This window comes from Grus americana, chromosome 13, assembly GCF_028858705.1.
Source record: "Grus americana isolate bGruAme1 chromosome 13, bGruAme1.mat, whole genome shotgun sequence".
NCBI classification, from domain to species: Eukaryota; Metazoa; Chordata; class Aves; order Gruiformes; family Gruidae; genus Grus; species Grus americana.
This window is the reverse complement of record NC_072864.1, coordinates 5,792,250-5,813,946: the sequence shown is the minus strand read 5'-3', so window position 1 is coordinate 5,813,946 and position 21,697 is coordinate 5,792,250. Positions and strand designations below refer to the sequence as shown.

The 21,697-nt window shown below is 37.9% G+C and overlaps 1 protein-coding gene across 2 annotated transcripts in view; it reads left to right on the top strand.

The window, feature by feature from the left end:
• Positions 1–21,697, top strand: part of CDYL2 (chromodomain Y like 2) — a 62,168-nt gene that overhangs the window by 14,257 nt on the left and 26,214 nt on the right. Inside the window, exons 1-2 of one of the 2 annotated variants that reach the window (XM_054840776.1) lie at positions 18,191–18,328; positions 18,554–19,148. In XM_054840776.1, coding sequence (XP_054696751.1) covers positions 18,221–18,328; positions 18,554–19,148 — 703 coding nt within the window. In that variant the 5' untranslated portion in view covers positions 18,191–18,220. Of the gene's footprint in view, positions 1–18,190; positions 18,329–18,553; positions 19,149–21,697 lie in introns of those variants that run through there. The other variant, XM_054840777.1, reaches the window with a different exon arrangement.

The following is a 21,697-nucleotide window of genomic DNA, read 5'->3' as shown; positions in this document are numbered from 1 at the left end:
GGTCCATACTCATGTAGAAACAAACTGATTTGCTTTCTGAAATAAGTACCTGCAGGAGTCGGCATTTTTGTTAACCAAACTCATCACATGGTTAAAGCTAAAACATTCCTGAATGTTAATATTGTTCTTGTAAAACATGAATGGCAAGGATTCATTTCACACTGACCTTCAAAGGGCAAAATTCATTGCAGCACCATTTATCTCACTTTTAGCAAAGCAGGGTGGAAGGAGATCTCCTAAGTTATTAATTCTACAGTCATGGCTATCAACTCCACATCACAGTTGGCCATGTCATATAATCACTCTCATCAAAAGAAATGGATAGTTGGATCAGAATCTGTCTTACAATGAGCAGGGTTCTCACCCTCTCCTCCTAAAGACTTAAAGGTTGCTTCTGGAAAGGATTTCTAGCACCCGTCTCCCATAGTGGTTAGGACTGGAGGAAAGAGTCAGCCAGCCAGCAAACTCTCAGGCCTCCTCTGCAGAAAAAACATTCACCATAGAAACCTAAAAATGACTCAGGGTGATGAACTGGTATAATTTTAAAAGAAAAGTACTATCACACCTATTTTCTGGCTACAGTACAGTTTTAGTAATGGACATGTATTGTAAATTATATATTCTTGGGCAGTCCACTTTGTAACACTCAAAAACTAAAAAATTGCTTTTATAAAATTATTCCAGTGTGCTTTAATACCAAAAGCTCAGAAATATGGTAGACATACCAAGCAAATTAAAAGCCCTAGGGCTAAATATTTTTATAAAAGTCATTTAAAAAACAAAACTTCAACTAACCAAGTTGACCTTGCTTGTTACAATGCTGGAGAGATTTGGTTGTGCGTAGCCAGGAATATAGCACTGTATAAATAACATATCAGAATCTACCAGTGGTTTAATGCTTTGTGATTTCTTCTAAGGCATAATCTATAGCTTTTGACTGAGATGATTAGGGAAATGTCTGATATGCTGGGTTCTACTGTCACTTACAGAAGCATGATTTATGTATATTAAAAAAATTAATGCTATCCTACTATTTGGTAAAGCTATCTTTCCCTTTTTTATGAAGCCTTTTGAAAAGGCTATCTAAAACCAAAACATACCTGAGGGTCTGGCCCTTAAGTGAAGATATTCACAACTTTCCAGAATGCTCATGGTGCAAAAGATTGTGGCTCTCTTTCAGGTAAATGAAGGCATCCTAGAACACAACGGGATTGCTGTACCTTTCCTTATGATAGATCTGTGCTGCTCATTTTTGTGTGTGTAGCTCAAGAAAGTAGTAAATCTCCCATGTGACATATGGATACGGCAGTCACTTTCTTCACCAGCAGGGACATCTAATTTAGGCGATATGTGCAGTGATTTCCAGATCATCCCTAATCCCAAACCACTTGTTCTGCTCTGAAGGCTCTAAGGCACTTGCTCTGTGCTCAGCCTTGCTCTGTGCTCTTCCCATCCCATCCCATCCCTTTGTGCTGCTTAGTGGAGTTTCCCACGATGTTGCTGACCTTGTCTTTGGGAAGTCATTTGACAGCTCCGTGACCCCTGCTGCCCATCTCTGGCTCTCAGGGCCCCACTGCCTCTCTCTGCTGCCTCCACACATTGGGAACCTGGAAGGTGAGACGGGTCGTCCACAGCTGAGTCCACAGAAAACTTGGCTTCAAAGTTAAGCTCAATATCTACAGTTTTCATGTAGGCTGCAAAAGTATTATAAGGACAGGGAAGTGTCACTTAGGTACTTTCATCAGTGAATGAAAATCTCGTTCATACTCGGCTGCCCTGGACTGGTGAGCTCATGTACCACTAATGCAAACTACTGACTGAATTTACCCCATGGAGTTCCCTCATGTCTGAAATGCAGAACTGAGCTATTTCGGTAGAAATTGATTCACTAGTCATGAATTTCATTTGAGAAAATCATGTAATTTTTGATTCACTGTCTGCTCTAAGGTGACAGCAGTTTTCTACATACCCCGACAGTCTCAACAAACTATTTAATAAGTTTGAGGTTGAGAAGAAAATGCTGTTACTTCTTCGTTTCCCACCACACATTTCATGGTGAATCACTTGTGCCTAGTAAATAGTTTCTCAGGTCAGCAAAACTAACTCCTTCCTTATTTTCAGGCACATGTATCGAGAGGATACTAATCCTTGGGATAAAAAGACTAGAATGTACTTTACTATGGTAAAAAAAATATACAAACCAGTAAACTCTAAAGTATTTAAACTCTTTCCTTACGTTGATTAGTGCTTTATATGCCTGCTTTCAGAATATTCTTAGTGTTCTGTTTTAATTTGTTTTATTAGTATTTTTGAATTCATAGCATGTGTTTTTAAAAAACCCAAACACTAAAAAATTAATTTTTTTAAAAGTAGATTATTAAATTTTTACAGCATGTGCAACTTTCATATGTGATTTCTTTTTAAGGTTTTGCACTTACGTAGTATTATGACTCTAAATAAATTTGAATAAATATTTAGCACTTGAATTTTTCACAAACGAATGAGGATATTGCTGTCCTGTTTCAGCAAGGGTACCGATTTATGCGGATATAAAGCAGTTTGTAGGCAGATGTGGGTAATTATATAGTTGTATGCAGTGATCCAGTATAGCACAGGGGAAAACTGTTCTCTTTGTCCATATGACTGAACACATGGGTAGAGATTTAAGACAATAAGTAGTAAACTTTTTGCATAGCAGGAATAAAACGGGCACAGAACTAACACTGCACATCTTCCTTATGTTTAATTTTTCCTTTTTCTTTTGTCAAAATTGTGCCTTCTTCAAGAGATGCACAATTTTTAAAGCAATAAAACAAAGAAAATAAGTGGCCTATATTATTATTGTCCTGCACTTCATAAAAATGTTCTCCCTCAAAATTATATGAAGTAACATGAATTTGAACTTTAAACACAAGTGATGAACCCTAACACTTATGATGAAACTTTAGAATATGGCTTCTGAAACAGCTACAAAATTTTAGACAGAGCCATCACATTAGCACCCAAATTTTACAAAACTTAAAGAAATATGAAGACCATCTGTTCAGTTAGCTGCAAACCACTTTGCAGGATTTAAGGTTTGGAAAATGAAATTAGCTAACAGAGATATAAAAGGTGCCAGTGGCTGGTAGTGTACCCTTCGTAAATTAGAAATGAGACGCACTTTTTAACATTAAGGTTATAGCATTTTATTTATAGCACTTAGAAAGATTCACTAACAGCAACGGTGCACTTTCTGTGAATCACTTCAAATTAAGATGCGATGATTTTCTAATAGATGTTGTTTAACTAAATCAGAATTTGGGACCTGAAGTGGAACTGCTGAATGAAAAACATTCCTGTGCAACCCAAGACAGACTAGATGGATATAATTGTCCCTTCTGGCCATCAAATCTGTGACTCTGAGGGCCTGTAAGTAATGCCATGACAATTAACTAAATCTGGACCATCATACTGAAAAGGAACATAGGTTCCTCTTGAATGGAAGTGGCATTGGTATTTCTTTGGTGGCATGGTACATAAAACTTATTCTAGATCTGTATTCTAGGCTTTTTTTTCAAAATGTTTAAGATACTACATCCCCTAAAATTTTATAACCATAGACTAATCATCTGTTAAAAAAAAAAAAAAAAAAAGAATGGTCACACTGAAAAAAAAATGTGGTAGTGTCATATGGCATTCACTCTGGAAGGTCACTATTATTTTAATATTTTGTCTTTTTCATTTTTAGACTATACTACACAATAAACACCTAAAATGCTAGAAAGCTCAAGGTCATCCATGCAGAGTCTCTTTCACCATTATTATTAGAACATCTGATGAACAGGATATTATTAGCCTTTTATTTGAAACAGTGGTTAAAAACCTGTGCTTTTAAGAAAGGCATGGTGACCAACTGTTCAAGAATGAGTTCTAGTCTGTGAATAAACTAGGAAGTGCATATCGCTCTCATGTAGCAGAAATTTTCAGTACTTTATGCTGTTACAAATAACAAACTATTTCAGAATGTAATTCTTTAGAATTATAAATTTTCTCACTGCACATGCAGCATATTTAGATTATCACAGGATGCCATTCATTGAACAATGCCTACAATTACTTCCATAATTAGATTTCATATTACTGACTTACAAGTCCTGTAACTAGGTGGGCATTAAACAGGGGAAAGAACCTACATCCTCAAATACAAACTCTGGGGTAGAAGACAGCTTGAAAAATCTCTTTGCTCTCTAAATATCTACCATAAAAAACCTGAAGCCAAATAGATTTTTATGTTGAAGAAAAAATGCAATTATGTTCCTTACACAAAACCGAAGTGGCTTATTGATTAACTTGGACAGGACTCTCCATTGTTAATTCGTATAGTATTATGAAGGGTTTAAAAAAATAAGAAGGTACATCACCAAACAATTGAAAGTGAAAGATTTCTAACATTTTGATTACCTTGAATAAAAATTACTTATTATATGGCCATAAGAGGAAGTTACTAACCACCTTGGAGTGCTCATCTGAGTAAGAAAAATTTCCAACAAAATGTAGGAGATGTATAGGTGATTCATATGTTTTGCTCTCCCTTATTGTCACCTTCAGAAGACTCTAGCCATTTAGAAAGAAACTGAAGAACGTTCCCCATGCATTTTTCCTCAGTGGCTGTCATCTAACCAGCATATACCCTTACGCGTGTTGTAAAATACCTCAGATTCCCTTTAAAAGTAATTCACGGGTGCGAACTTGCCTTTTAAAATCTGCACTGCCTATTTGTAATTGTGTGCATTAACGGAGCCAACAAGGCAGAAATTGCAAAGAGAATGTAGCATACGGTACTGCATGTGTTGTATTTGCCCTGTACTGTACAGTGCGTATTCTGAATACTGCATGTGACATTCAACAGCCAAGGGCAAGGTCTTTTCCAGAATAATACCGAATTTTTATACTGGAAAACTAACATCTATGTCTTTGGGGCACACTAAGCAATCGTTAGCACTGCTCTGACAGACACTCTATACTAGATTTTGTGATTAACGTATTCTGACCATTTAATTTTAAGGACAAGTAAAACATTATGGCATACTACATATTAAAGGAGAGTGCTCACTGCTCCAAGCTCCACCTGTTATGCTGTTAATTAATAGTAATGATCATTAGTATCCATTTAGTAGGATAGATTCGCATGGTGCTTTGTAACTATGAAATAACATTTCAGAGTGGTAATTGGGGAAATACGTACTCTGTAGGGAAATTATCTGATTATTTAAAGACAAACCATCAGTTTGTTTAAATCCTTCTTCCATGACCACCTGAAGTTTCTTGCTTCCTTGGAAAGAAACTAAAAACTCTAACCATGTGCATATCATCTTGAAATGTTCAAAACATCAAAATATAAAATACCTCCTCTTTCTTATCTAGAAGGCAAGTTTAGTTGCATTCTAGATACCTTAACAAGTTTAGTTAATATCCCTAAAAATATTCAAAAAGATGAGGTCTGTGTTCCTTCATTAGGGTACAGCTGGCAAGCACAATAAAAGTTATTATTTCCCCAATATTTATCAGTATTTCTGTTGAAGTAGTAAGAATATAACACTTCTCCATCACAAATTGTTTATTTCTACGTTGTTTTTTCTATGTATGCCTTTGTACACAACTGCTCTTTGGAGGAAAAGAAAGGTTGACGTGTGATCAGAAATTCCTTACATCATTCCAGAGTCATCTAATCCAGGTGTATTCTTTTTCCCAGCCAAAGGAAATGTGTATTCATCTTATGAGTCTCTTACTCCTCCCAAGTATGCTAGGAACCTCTTAGTCTTGTCAGGACATTATACCGCATAATCTCCTACAAAACTGCTAAACAGAAGCAGCAGCTAGCACAAATAGTAAATGCAGATATTCAGCACAGGTTCATCCTAGGGTTTTTTTCCTATTTTGATATTGCTCACTAGGCTTCAAAACAGATTTGCTTCATCAGAATTTTCATTTTGTAGACTGCTGTACATCAAAATTATTTCAATGCACCTTTCCTATTTTCAACACCAGGTCTGAAATCACTTTACAGAGAGGATGTTCTTTTCAGATAAGGCACATAAAAATGAAGAGAAAGCTGAGGTGGTGAGGAGGACTATAAACAGAAACTCAGACTTTTAATGTGCATCTAAGCACCCTGTCCTGTGGAACATTCTGTTACTATCTCTGCACAAACCTCCAGGATAGGTACAAACAACTAGAAAGGTATTTTTATTAGCACGTTTCCTGTTATCTTTGTGGTAAATGTATGGTAACTTATCCCTCCTGAATTCAGGCTGTCTTTAATTCCTTCACATTGGATGAAGAGCAAATACATAGCTGCTGTCATGGAGCATGTTGTATGTTCACACCCCAGTTTAGCACATTCCTTGTTCTGCTTACACTGTAAATACTGAATGTTCATACAAACACTGAAAATACAGTGAAAAATTACTTCATAATGTACCTCAGTATTTAAAAATATCCATTTAATGACCAATAAAATCTTTTTAACCTTGTGATCAGTTGACCTTGGTCCTCCAACCCATCTCTCCCTTGTACATCTCAGAGAGTAGACTGCTCTTGCTGTGTGACCTGAAAGTCAACAAACCCTGATGGTATCAGGTCAAGGAAAGAAGGAAGTTCAGAGCTGCTTGTGGGAAACTCCCTGCCAGCTGCCTGGTAAATCTAAACTCAGCTTAACTGAGTTAGTTCATACACCCACTTCTGCAGATTGCATAGAACTCAGTTTTCTAAATGGAGCTGCTTTTCCAAGTGGAAAAGAATTGATAAAGAATAGCAAATTGTTAGTAAATATTTTAGGCAAAATTTATGTATTGTAGAATCATAGAATAATGTGGGTTGGAAGGGGCTTTTGGAGATCATCTGATCCAATCCCTTGCTTAAAGCAGCACCGACTTAATTAGGTTACTCAGGGTCTTGTTCAGTCAAGTTCTGAGTATCTCCAAGGATGGATATTCCACAGCCTCTCTGGACATCTGTTCCAGCATTTGACTACATGTATAGTTTCTGCTAGGGAAGATGGCAAGGACATCAGAAGATTATCATGGACTCATTAGAATCAGAAGACTAATTAGGTGCGATATTCATAAGAGTCTCTAATATCTTATTAGCCATTTGTTAAAACTCCTTTTTGTAATTTCATAAACCATTTGCAAGTGGGATCTTAGTATTAAATGTGACTCAGAGGTTTCTTATACTAAAGCGTGAATTTAAGCTTCCGTTCATAAAGTATCTGGAAAACAGTATGGGTGTTGGAGCACCCGTGTATGTTGGTCTCTGCACTAACCCTCATTTAATAACAAGCAGACAGCTGCAGCCTTCCACAGCTTCAGTTTGTGACTGGCATAGTGCCATGGAGAGAACATACACTAGTCTAATCCCAGTGAGACAAATGTAGGGAATCAATCTCAGAAACCCTACATTTATAAAAATATAGTGCCCCATTCTACGGCGGTACATGGAACAAAGCCCTTTGCCACATCATTGCTGTAGATGCATCCAGGAGCAGCTGAGGTATTAACACAACCGCCAAGTTTGGAATCTGACTAACAAATACATGGAAAATTTCCTCAGTAATATATTCACTACTTACATATTCAATACTGCTTCAAGCACAGACATTTCTAAATGGTTCCTCAGCTTCATCAGAGTTCTAGTCTCACCCTGGCACTTGATCTGTCAACAGAAGGAGAAGATAGCCGTCAGCATGGAGATGTGGCACACACCTCCACAGTAACCCTTGGAGTGATCTGGCAGGCATTTTGAGCAGGACAGCAAGATCTCTACCTCTCCACGAGAGAAACCCCAGTGTTGTTCCTGGGGACGTCCCTGAAAGGAGTAATGGGTTCCAGTCTGTAGCAACCCCTACAGCTGGAAGTTCTGCCAACACTTGGCTGAAACCCTATCATCAGGAATAATGATGGTCAGAACTCATCAATTAACACTTCCTTAGCTGGTGTGAATTACCGAGGCTGAAACGGGACTCTCCGAGGTCAAGGAATGGTGACCATCTGTTGTCAACAACAGCTTTCAAGAGGATCTAGGGCCTGAGGACAGCAGAAGGGTAACCTGTGATTGTCCCTTCCGCAGCATGGCTCTCTGGTAGCAGCTCCCGGGGGGCTCTGCCATTGCCAGAGGAGTTGCATGGTAGCACACGGCTGGAGCCTGCCACGCAGGGTGGTGAAGTCAGTCTGACTCATTGCAGACATTTGCACAAGCACAGATGTTTTCGTGCCTTTCATCCACACTGTAAGCAAACGTCCTCCTCACACAGACTCCATCCAATTGCTCCAAAACACACCCTTACATTCAATCAATGAATATGCTTCTATGCCTTTGCATCTCCATGTTTAGAGCACTGTCCCCAGTTTTGCATGCAGATTTCTAACTAGCTGCACTCTCAGCCGATTTAAAATGCATCGATCTGATGAGCACTGACAGCTTTTATAACTGCCTTTACTACTGTCCGTAAGATAGTTTGTTCCTTCCAGGCACCAGTAGTAAGCTGGTTTTACACTGGACAGAATTCAGGTCTCGAACACAAGTTAAATCTGCAGTGAAAACCCATGCAATTAATTGAGTCCAGAATTTGACCTGCTGACCCTGCTGATCTGAATGCTATTGCTGAGGGGATAATGATGTATTATTCTTCCTTTTTTGACAATTACTCTTTCACAGATAATTTTTGAAATTTTATGTGCCATTTTTCTGTGATGTTGCAGTGGTATCCTGGATACTTACTTGTAAAATTCTGTGCTCTATCATGCCATTATAGTTGCCTAAAGCATGTTTCTTTATTCCTTTTTTCGGCTTTACTTTTCTTTTCGGCTCATTTCTGTATTCTGCCATCACATCAGCTTCATTTGTGTAACCAAGAAAATGAAGAATTCTACTGAATTCTGAAAGAAACCTTTGTGTTGAATGACTTTTCTTCTCTTATCCCATTACTTTACAAACTGCTACTTCAGCTTTTCACTCAAAGCATCGCCCCTCAACCTTCTTCTATATTGTACAAAGTTATCTATTTTTAGCCCTTTCCTTCTAAAACCTATCCCTGCATGGCATTATTCACAAATTTGATTGTTACTACCTTTGCTATATGGATGCTCCAAACCAGTTGCCTCTTATTCTAGTTTGAATAGAAAGCGTAAAATGGATATCTGATTTATCCTTCTGACATCTCCTTATCTCTGTCCAGCCATTCATGTAACATGGACAGAGTTCTTCATTTTCCTCTCCTTCCTGTCTCAGTGATGGAGGAGGGATTACCATCCTCCTTCATGTTCAGGTCTGTAAGCTGGGAATTCTTTTGACTTGCTGCTCTGTCAAATATGTATTGATCATTGCAAAAATACTTGCAGCTTCCTGTGTACAGTAGCTAGAAAACACGTGCTGTCACTGGAGATTCTTTACACACCATACCCAAAAATTGCTATTACCTTGGAGTAACTACCTAATACACGATCTAATTGTCCGTTTGTCCTGTTTTCCAACACAGAGCCTTAATTTTTTATTAAACTATCATTTCAATACAGGACGTGTTCCTTGAAAATATTTGCAAAGCTATTTCATTGTCCTCTTTCAAAGATTAATGTAAAATTAACTTCAAAAACTTTGGTAAGGATCGTATATTGTACAATGGCCGCTTAGAGTGACTGGTATCCCGTTGTACCCCCCCAAAATGCTGTACCCTCCTGCTGTCTCTCGTCTTCTCCCTGGCACATAAACTTTGCAAAGCCAGCTAGCTGCTCTCAGACAGGTCTCCTCAGTTGTCACACAAAGTTGGTAAAACCTCCGTGAACAGCTGAAGCTCATGCTCATCTTGAAATCCCAAGTCCTCAGCACCTATGGAAACCACCGAGCGCTGAACAGCTCCCCAAAACCAAGGCTTTCACTTCTTTCTGCTCAACTTTACCACTTAGCTGTAAAAGGGCTAAGAAAATATTTTTCTACCTACCACACAAGAACATGTGGTTTATTTTATGACAGTTGTACCAGTAGCAGTTGTAAAGAAATGAGTCACGGAGTGGTAGGACAGCAGAGTAGTTCACATATTTATTTCTACTGTAATATAGCTGAACCTTTGTATTTTTTTATGTGGAATCTTCACTTCTGGTTAAGCTTTGGGGTGGATGTAAAGGTGTTGAACTGAAGTCCTGGCCCTGAGTCTAATCTGAATGGAGTCCATATGGTGGAGAAAAAGACTGAGTGAATGTACAACAGAACACTAAAATAAGCTAGAACTGAACAAGGTAAAGGAGAACAAACTGCAAATGAACATAAAAGAAAATAGCATTATTTTTTTCCAATAATTTCAGGCACAGCTTTTATGTAAATTAATAATTGCTTCCTGCAGTTCTGGACTTTCTTTAATGATGGTGAAAAGCACATTTAGTGAGAGTAATTTTTTTTTTTTTTTTTTAACCTAATGCTTATACATTTCCACATCTGTTTGGAAACATGAGTATTTTTTAAAAATTCCAGGCAGTTTTACTGAAACAACTGCAATACGGTCGCATAAACACGGGTTTGCTTAGAAGTCTCTTAAAATCCTGCTCCTGTTCCTATAAACTGCTTTTAAAATAAAAGTAAAAGCCCTAATGGTTTAGATCCAAGGGCTTCCTACTTTGATTTTACTTGCATCTAAGTAAATTGGGAATAACTCTGCTGACTTGCAGTACTGTAAAGGAAGCATAGGCAGAATCAGGCCCTTCCTAGGTTGTGCTGAACTCTTCTTTCCCATACTTGTACTCTCAGATGATGTACAACTGGAGAATCCCGTTGAATTCAACAGAGAAACATTTGAGGAAGTAATCCACAGTATTAGAAAGCTGAGCGCCGTACATGTGTCCAAAACAGCCAGCTCTTTGTAGAGCTTAGCAAAATGTTTTGTCTCCTTGAATTTAGATTTCTCATTCATCTTTTAGTCCTCTGTGATTGTCACAGGAATAGACTGTACAAGAACAGTTCTGCTTAAAGCAAACTTCATCCATGTCTCAATTCTCTTAGATTAGCAGCGTACGCTGTGTTTTTAAATCTCTCTTATGATAGTAAATAGAAACAGCATTTATTCTTTACTTTGCTGGTGTACAAACCAGGAAAATATCTGTTGTTTCTAAATGTAAAGTGTGTACTGTAATGTACAAAACACATTTAGCAGTATAGTAAAAATTACCAGCTGTACTTTAGTACTGAAATAAAAGTATGCATTTATCATCAAATTCGAATGCTCTAGATAGCATTCTAACAGATTCATTCTGAAAGAAATTGTGCAAGCAGGTTTGTAGAGAGCGTGCTCAGAACTGACCACAATTTAACATAAAGGACATCAAGAATTTGGTACGCCCTGCTTCTTGCTTTCCTTTCCTTAAGAAATATGACCACTGAAATACAATAATGAACTGATTCATTGTACAAAAGAAAATGGGTATTTGATAAATTAAATGCATTGTTATGCTTTAAAATAAACAGAAAGCCCCGTGTTCTTTCGATTTTCACATATGTTGTATATGTTGATTAATGTTTGTCAGTGAAAGGGATTTAAACCTTTATGGAGGAACAGACCTAAAGAGGTCTCCCCCACACTGCCTAACAGTTCTTGTGATGACACAGGTGCACACTTGGACTGCAAGGGAAAAAATCCTGCTCTTCCTCCATATAAAGAACATTGTCAAGATTACCTTAACCTACCACTAAAAATATCTTTAGTTCTTAGTGCACTTTTCTTGTAGCTTTGAAAACTGTCTTGCTTTCCAAATGAAAACCTGAAATATTTTTTACAAAATGGTTACATTTAAGAATGAAGAGGTCTTTGCTGTGCAACCTGTCAACCATAAACTCAGGCAGAAATATGTTATGTACCATGAACATATCCAATATGAAAGGGCTTACAGGATGTAATTGCCTATGATGACGTGGACTACACATGTTGACCAGGAAGTCCCATCCTGGTCCCTGTGTCAGCTGTCAATTTTCCTTTTCCAGTCCTTCCCAAAGGGATAGTATCGGTCTATACAAAATTGCCCTTCTTCCAGGGCAAGATTCTTGTGTATGTTATTATTCCTCTTTGGTCCAAAAAACACAGTGTTTCTGGCGCTTCCACCATGGGTATTGCTTACACACATACACTTAAATATCCTAATAAAAGAAAGTGATTTAGATTACATCCTTAAATTTAGAGTGGGAGAGGGAAATGGCTTTAACAGACTGGGAGATTTGAGCACTGTAAGTTCTGACCAGGAGAAACCTGCCATAACCAAAATGAGAAAAGACAAGGGCATGAAGACGGGTTCTGTTAGTAGAGTCAGGAACAGGGACAGATGGCATCGAGGGGGCGAACACAGCCCTGGTGTGGAGCTGGAGATGTGGCATCAGGGCAGTTTTCAAAAGCAAATGAAATGAACAACTGAGAGACCAGACCAGAGTTTCAGTTCTGGTGAGACTGAATTTCAGAGAAAGTTGGGACTTCCAAGAAAAATGGCATGAGGCTGCTAGACATACGAATCTACATGGAAGCTGTGATTCACTGGCTATCAGCCAGGGCTTCATTTGATCTAAACTGGTAATAAAGGCAAGCTCCTTCTGCCAGAAGACCCTTACACAAAGAGGAAAGCACAGAGCAAGGCTTTTGTTTCAGTTTCTTTAAAATACCTGGATGCCAGGTAACTACCAGCGTACCGATGCAAGCAAAATGCTGGGTCTAGAAAAGTCTTTTAGCAGTAATTTCCAATTGCCTCACCACTACTTTAAAATAAAGTAACTTGCAGTGCACTTGTGGTTTTCTATATAAACCTGGACCATCAAATCACATAGCTGGAAGCCTCTACAGTGGTACCTTCTGTTAGGACAGGAGGATCAAAGATGCAGGCTGACATACAGAGAGCAGCAGGAGTTTTGCAGCATTTATTGGTTCTGTCATAAATCTTCATGTATATGTGTTGGAGGACACATACACCTAACACAGTGGTTTGCAACCATGTATAATATGAGGCTGATGATAGGTTTTTTCCAGTGAAAATGCAGAACTTTCAGGATTCCCCGAGCAAGCTTAACCCCTCTTCTGATTCCAAGAAGACTGTAGACAATTAAAAATCCATATACTTAAAAAGAGAAAAAGGAACTGAATAAAAAGCAGTGTCTTCTTGACATTAACAGGGTGTTCACTGAACTTCCCAGGAAGATGTCATTTGATGTTTTGCCTGTGAATAATTCAGATGAGGAATGTCTTCCCTTTCATTTTTATGACTGTCTAGCCCTTTCGCTTTCATTTTGACCTTCAGGTAACTGCACAAATTTACTGCTGGAGGGGGGTCATAGTTGGCACATTGATTGGATCTACTCTGGTTTTAAACTGTGGGTCAGATTCTGAAGAGAGACCCAGCATCCATTCCACTATAATTTTCTAACATGAATACTGACTGCTTCAGAAGATACAGTGCCGTGTTTTTCATACATCTGGAACAAATGCTCCAATTACCAGATTTTGAGAAATCCAATACAAATACAAGAGGAACACAAATAAGTTAGAAATGCAAGCAAGCAAGATATTTACAACTAGTGAAATACATTATTTCTTAAAGTGATGGTAACAAAAAGGAGGAATTTAGGCCAATAATGAATTTTTAAGAGACAGACATGTTGAATCAGATGGCCTTTATCTCCCTCAGAAATCTTACTGCCTTTTTTTCCTTGGCACTTTCTTCAAATACCCTTCCAACACCCTGAGGCACAACATGGGACAAAGACCTCCAATGAAAAAAACACATAAAACAGTACAAGTCCTATAATTTATAGTAATGAAAAACAGTTTTTCTAGTGTATGTCATGAAGTCACTCTGCTGCTCTATACTGTACACTAACAGAGACCATCTGAGCATCACAGATTACAGTTTCAATAGTTTGCATAGACATGCATGGTCAAAGAAGAGGAGATAACACATGCTTATTTTGGAAATCACTAAGTAGACACACAATATTCCAAACCTTTCTGGAAGTTTATTATCTCCTGGAAGGTGTTTTCTGGGAGCATAAAGATTTTATTTATGCTCTGTAGAGCTCCTGTGAACTGTGAGATGGGTATACTGTGCTCTGACTTTACAGTTATATCTGTAGAAATAATTCAATAGGAATTACCCTTTTTTAACTTAGCCTAGATTTATTTTGATAAGTGGACAATAACTGCACTGTTAAATGAGTGATTTTGACCCCGAATCTTCTGTGACGGAAGATGTATGTGTTGTACTCTGCATCTATAAGCAGTTGATCGCCACGTCATGGCACTTAAGCTTACGAAGCTCTATGTATTTGTACTATAATTGAATAGCATTTTTTTATTTCACATAAAGCTTAAAATGCAAAATTTTTTTAAAAGGCTTTTATTTATGACTTTCATCCCAGTTTGCACAGCTGTGTATAATGCTAGGTTTAAGGCTAGTTGGAAGCTAAAAAGTGTGTTGCAAATGCATTTGCACAGATGCCCTGGCCTCATTCTATTTGTTCTCTTTAAACATATTTCTGTGCTAACATATCAGTACCTCAATTTATCCAGAATTAGCTGGGGCAGGGAGAGAGAGAGAGAGTCCAGGCAAGTAATGGTATATGTCAATTCTAGCACTCTCTTAACTGTGATACCCATGCAAACTTTGTTTGCAGTCATTTCAGTTTTATTAGATTTAACTACTTAGTTTTTCAAACCAAGTATATTGAATTCAAGGGTTTGGCAAACTGTAACTACCAAGGTCACTTTTGGGAAGATGTTACTCAGTTTTCATTAAAGACAGAACTGAGGGAGGAAATGGAAGACCAGACATTGAAGCCATAGATATTTTCTGCATGTTCTCAGAACTGTGCATTGCTTATTCTAGGGAAGGAATGAAAGTATTATTTCTATTAATCACTAGCTGTCACAGAATTATTTCTCATTAAGAAAACTCGTATGAATTTGTGAAACCTAAAGTAAATGCAGCAAGATTATTACTTTATATATATTTTATATATATACACTATATATATACTTTATATATTACTTTATATACTACCTGTTAAAACAAATATACATCATTAAAAAAACAAAATAGTGATGTTTGTTATTACTGTGGACTGCGAATAGAAGGAAAATGGGGCAGACAGTACCAGGTGTGGGTAAAAACCTGAGATTTATGCCTGCACTGAAGCACACTTCGCTGTGTGCAGCAAAGGAACACAGTGCCACTCTGAAGGGGATAAATATCAATGAAGAAGTTAAAGCCCTGACAAAGAAAAGGGACCATGTTGAGAGGTCAAGTATGTTCGATGCTCCCCTCAAATGCATTCAGTAATGAACAATGAGGCAGTAATGAGGACGAGGCAAATATCTACTCAGTCTTTTTATGCATCATTAGTCAAGCCAGTGGGTATGATGGCTGAACCAAAAACTCAAGGAAAACAACTAATTTTGGATCGACTCACTTTTTTTTCATTTTCTCCCCAGCAGAACAATAAACTGAGAAGGGGGTTAACCAGAAACAAAACATTTTGTCCTTAGTTTATTTAGTCCCTCTTTATTTTAGTTTTGTTAGTCAAATTGGAAGTGAAGCATTGATAGTTTTGTTCTGAAAATGCAGTAATGACATGCTTAATCTGTCCCAAATATATTTGCTTTCTGAATGTTTTTTTCTGAAACCATTTATTAAATTTGACCCAATTTCATAAATACTTTTATTCTCTCTTCATGATGTGTTGAGCTGGTTAATCACATTCTCCATTGCCAGTATTTTGTTTCTCAGAAACAAAGACCACTCGTGTTTTCTCCATTTATCCTCTTAATTGAAATGCATAATGCCTCATCACCAAAATACTTGAGTGTTTTCCATACTAAAAAAATGCTCTCCACAAAACCCTTCTCTTCACTCTTCCTCCTTTTTCTCTTCCCTTCACTTTTCCTCCTTGTAGTAGAGTAACAATGTGAAAGCGAGAAATCGGTACAGTTAAATGTAAAGATATGTGCATGAGTGAAAAAAGGGTGAGGTTGAAGAGACGGTTCTTGTTTGTGATTCTGAAAATGGCAAGGTATGTGTCTCTCCTTTCTGAGGTGCTTACTTCAGTGATCAAGTGGGGGGAATGCAACTGGTGTAATCCCTCCAAAGAAAGAAGTTACTCCGAGGTAGCATCAGCCTGACACATTTGTGTTCCAGGTCCAAACTCCTGAATTACAAATGGAGGGGAATGCATGTATTGTTTATTAGTTAGTACAGACACAACAGCTCTAAACCAAATTCTCTACAGTAATGATAGCTGTGGTCTACTGAGTTTAGCAGCAATTTAATTTTTTCCCCAGGACATACATATATATATATATATTTTTTTTGCTCCTTGTTTTAGTGAGCTGCAGTAATTAAAGTAACAAATCCACAGACAACCACAGGCCACTACAGAGTTCCAGGGTTCAATGTACAGTCCTTCTGTCCCAGATAGGAGGATGAGAAGTATTTTAAAGCCAGGGATAATTTGGACAGCTGCTCTCTATAATGTCAACAAGATCATAATAAGTCTATTAGTTTGACAATTGAAAGCCACACATCCCAAATGAGGACCAAAAAAAATGCTAGTTCATTTTTTTTGTATGAGGACTCTTCCTCTTTTCAGACAAATGATCTCAAACTTGCCTAGACTGAGCTTCAGTTAATTATTTTGCCACATTGAGCAATCCTGAAGGGGACTGTGCTAAATTCAGAGTAAAGATGATGCCTTGCTTTGCTTCTGCGGTGGTTCTATGCAGATATTTGATAAGACAGAGCACAAGAACGAGCTGTTTGGGATGCTGCAGTTGAGTGCCCTGGAGATGGAGGAAAGCTGTCCACTATGACTCAGACACAGATATCTTAGCAGAGTCCTCGTGTCAATGAATTGAGATAGAGGTGTAATGTTTAGTTGCTAATTACATTTAGACTCCTTTGGGGAACCCACCAAGATTTCTATGAATGTACAGTTCCAGCCAGTGAACAGACAGAATTAATCCATTGGTTTGCTCTAACCAGGGACCTAAAAAGAACAATTACTTACACCATTGTGATTGCCCTTCCTCAAGGTTAAATTCTCCATACAGACTCCACTGTAGTTCCTCACATGAGATGATTTTTCTTTGAAGAGCAATGTGAACTATTATATTAGCTAGCCACTTATTTATTTTTCTACATTAACAATAGTGCTTCCGGTTAACAATAATGTTGTTTTTTTCATTAGTGGCATCTTTATCCCTCATAAGCCACATTTTAAAAAAATTAAAAGATTAAAGAATCAGAAAATAAAACTTAGGAGAGACTTCAAAACGTTTTCTCATCATAATCTGATTTTCCAGCAGTGATTTTTCATGGCAGATGTTTGTCTAACAAAAACTATTTCTTCTAAAAACCTTCCATACCGTTCCCACGTTACCTATTCTAATGCTTAATTCTTCCTACATTCTTCTTAATGACTTGATCTAAATTTCACTTGATGCAATTTAAACTGGTGACTTGCTGTCCACTGATTGTGCTTGGGTTTTCATATGCACTCTCCCTCTAGCTGAGATCTTGCCAGCGCTGAGATAGCACAAAGATCTCTTCGGTTGTACAGTCCATTTTCGACAACAGCATGATACTGTTAATTCACATTCAGCTTGCAGTCCCAATGTAGTCTCTTATGCCTTGGTGCAGAAACATTCCTTAAATTGTCATTCTCTAGCATAGGTTCATTAAATTCATTACTTCTGCATAAGAGTCCTGCCTTTATGCCTTTCATTTGCTTTTTTTTTTCTTTAATTGGTGCACTCACAAATTTTGTGTATTTACTCAAATATTGCATTCATAAAAAAATACAAATTTTTATAAGTTGGAAGTAGCAAAGTGGATGTACACTACTGCAAATACTCTTTGGTGTAAAATACTGTAATTTATTATAATCAGTTCTGTGTTCAAGATAGTTTGAAGACATGAAGAAGTATACGGATGTTTATAGGGATACAATGCACATGTGGATTCAGGGCAATGATCAGTTCTTCACATTGTGGCTACTGCAGGTTCCCAGATCTGATCAGGTGTTTATGTCTCTTCTTAATGTTTCCAGAAGGGGAAATAGGTTTGCTGTCAAAATACTGCTGGGGCTACTGTGTTCCTCTCCTGTACTGCCAGGTCTGTTCACGGGAATTCTTTGTTGAACAGACACATAACACTGACTCCTCAACGTCATGTCAAGCAGTTTATACACACCCCAAGTAGGTTCTCATCACCAGTCAGCATGGTCTACACAGGATCCAATGGGAACACAGTGTTGGACTGCATCCTATGCAACTGAGGTACATTTAAAGCTATAAAATAGGTTGCTACATTTTGGCTAGCCTGGGTAGGCTTTCAGTGTCAGAGTCAGTTCATATGTTAGGCACTATATTTTAGGAGAATTTCATGAATACTGAGGTGTCTTTACAGTGTCAGGAAGGCCTTCATAGCTGTGAATGAAGAACATTGTTTTCATGACCAAACTATTTTTCTTTCTAATATGATATTTTTGGTTTTTCTTTTAGGTAGAGAGGATTGTAGACAAAAGGAAGAACAAGAAGGGCAAATGGGAATATCTCATCAGGTGGAAAGGCTACGGAAGCAATGAAGACACCTGGGAACCTGAACATCATCTACTACATTGTGAGGAATTTATTGATGAGTTCAATGGACTACATGTTACTAGAGAAAAGCGATCAAGACATGGGAAACAGGCCAGTGCTCCAAAATTTTTACGGGAAAGCCGAGGGTCATCTGTTGAGAAAATATCACATAGACCTTCTGAATCTGGGAAGTCTAAAGGGTCAACACACAAAAGGAAGAGAATTAATCCATCTCTTCAAAAACAGAAACGAGGATACGCAGCAAAGCCAGCATCTGCTAATGACAGGGCTGCTAAAACTGTGACTTACCGAACTACTCCCAGCGGTTTACAGATCATGCCACTGAAAAAGCCACATAATGGTCTGCAGAATGGAGATGGCAGTCATGAGAAAGATTCTAGACATTTTGGGAATGGCTCACAACAGCAAAACATGGATTTAAACGATCATGAAGGAGAACAAAATTTGCCCAGTGTATTGGAAGTTAATAACGATTCACCTGTTGTGAATGGAATTGGTATGTGATTTAAACATCTACAGTCTTGGGGATGGGGGGGTTAATTGCAGCAACTGCAAGCAGAGAGTCCGCTCGTGGAAAAATCATTGTCATGCTACACAAGTGATATGGTGAGGAGCACATAAGTTTCACGGTCTTTCCCCATATATTATATGATTTTCTTATCGTTTGGCTTCTCTCCTTCCATTTCCCATGGAGTACCATGACGCAGTGTGGGCTTTGTTACATGCCTTTGCAGTATAAAGTGTTTGTGGGGAAATGATGGCAAGGCATGGGGTAGGAATGACAGCGGAGGTGTGTATAGTACTGCAACTTTGAGTTTGTGTATCACCAAATAACAAATCACTTCTCAGTTCTCTGTGTGCACAGACCCAATGGCCTAGAAAAATCAGGATTATTTTAGAAACAGAATTAATACCACTCCTGCTAAAGTATCCTGGTATGTCTGAGTAACATTTGAGTTCCTCAGTATTGATGCCAGTTGTATTCAGGAGTACTCAGCACTGCCAGGTCCTTGTCTGGGTACCTCAGAAGTCGCAAGACATACTTTATGGGAAGGTACAAACTGCCTTGAAGCGAACAAGAAGAAACAGGAGAAATTTCTTTCTAATCCCCATAGTTAGCAACTGAGTTCTCAAAGCATAGAAGTTTATGTTCTCTGTAAAATACTATTCAGTTTAATGCAACTAAGTATGTATGTGTCCAATTTTTTTTTTTAATCCTACCGAACTTAAAGCCACGATGATGCTTTGTGGCAGTAATGTCCAGGAGCTAACAATGAGATGCACATTTTATTTGATCAAGTTTTTGGGTTTGGGGGCTTGTTTGGGTTTTTTTTGACCTTTGCTTTCATTAAATAAGCTCTTGTCCTTACATGAAAGGATAAAGAGGAAGACGTCCTGTCAGACTGTAGGCAGCCTCAGCCTTTTAATCCTTCCTACCACATGGAAGTCTTTCCAGATTCCTGGTAGTTTTCAGTATCCTCTTGTGCCTTTGGTGTGTGGGGTGGGTTTTTTAATACCTTTTAAAACCAGCAGGAGTTGTTCCAAATGATTTCCTACTGCTTACTGATATAGTGGCGATACAACCTTTTGAGAATTATTTTTTCTGCTGTTACACACTGCATAAAGGTTTTCATTGAGTGATACAGAGTTGCTCTTAGTATTTTTTTTTCCTTACTGGTTACAGTTAATTTAAAACACAGCTATATGTATGATTCTTTTCATTATGCATTTAATCTGCTTTACTGTTGCCAGTTCACCTTTTTCTTATGACTCAGTGAAGCTCTTCAAAATCTTTCCTAATTTTTACTCTACTTATTTTGTATTCCTTTCAAATTTTCCTCTCATACTTCTCGTCCCAGTTCATTAATACGTACATTAAATAAACAAATCCTTCTGCAGGTCCTTGGGGCAGCCAACTACTAATCATTTGACATGATGAAAAGTAACCATTTGTTCCAATTATTTATTTTTATTAGCCGCTTTCTGTAGCCCATGATAGCACTCATTTCCTTAACAGCTTCTTGTGAATTGCCCTGCCAAAAACTTTTCGAAAGTCAACCTAAATTATATCACCCCACTTTCCATTTTCCACCCTACTGGCAACGTAGCAAATGCTGCTTGATTTGGGAAGTGGAACTGACCTTGCCTAGTCTTACTTGTTACATCCTATAGCTGCTGGGATCTTTCAACCCAGGCATCCAATATCTCATTAAAGACTCCCAACGAGCAAAATATATGGTCAGCTTTAAATGCATAAGTAGCCCTGATGATGTCAATGACACTTAGAATTGAGAGTGCAGGCTGCTTCTTTATAAAGACTTGCATATCAAATTCCAGATGTATATAAAGTTATTTTTCTTTGCTTTCTTACTGATCGTAATGAAGTTTTTTTTAATCATTTGGTTTATGTTATTCATTGGGGAAGTTCTGATACAAAATGCATCTTTAAAATGCAGTAATTCCCATATTTTAGAGTTTGGTTTTGTTGTTGGTGTTTTTTTTTCTTTTAATGAAGAACTGAAGGGCTACAAAGAACTGCAAGGTCAAATGAGCCTTCCATTTGTCCCCACAGGAGCTAATAAATGGCATCCACCACCCCCTGTTTGAATAATCCCTGTAAGAGAGCTCTATTTCAGTAGAAAGCTGCTTTGCCTAAGCATCCAGGTCTTCTGCCATGTACAGAGGGCTCCTGGCCTAACAGCTGATGTATGCAGCTCCTTTAAAACATTTCTTTATGATGGTTTTTGCATTCTCCAAATCTATTCTGTACTTTGCTCTCCTTTCTCCTTTGCATTCTGACCTCCCTATAGGCAAAAGCAAGAGATCTTTAAATCTCTACCTGGTCCTTGTCTGAAAAACCCATACTCAGCAGCACTCCCAAGGTCAGAAATCCCTCCAGTCTTGCTTTGTGATACCCAGCACATGCATAGTGGAGAAAACTACAAAGAGAAGAGATGAGACTACCAAAGTAAGAGCAGACAGAAACTGGTGAAAAAGGGTCAAAATAAAAATACTGGCTTTTTTTCTAACATTGCCCTACAAGCT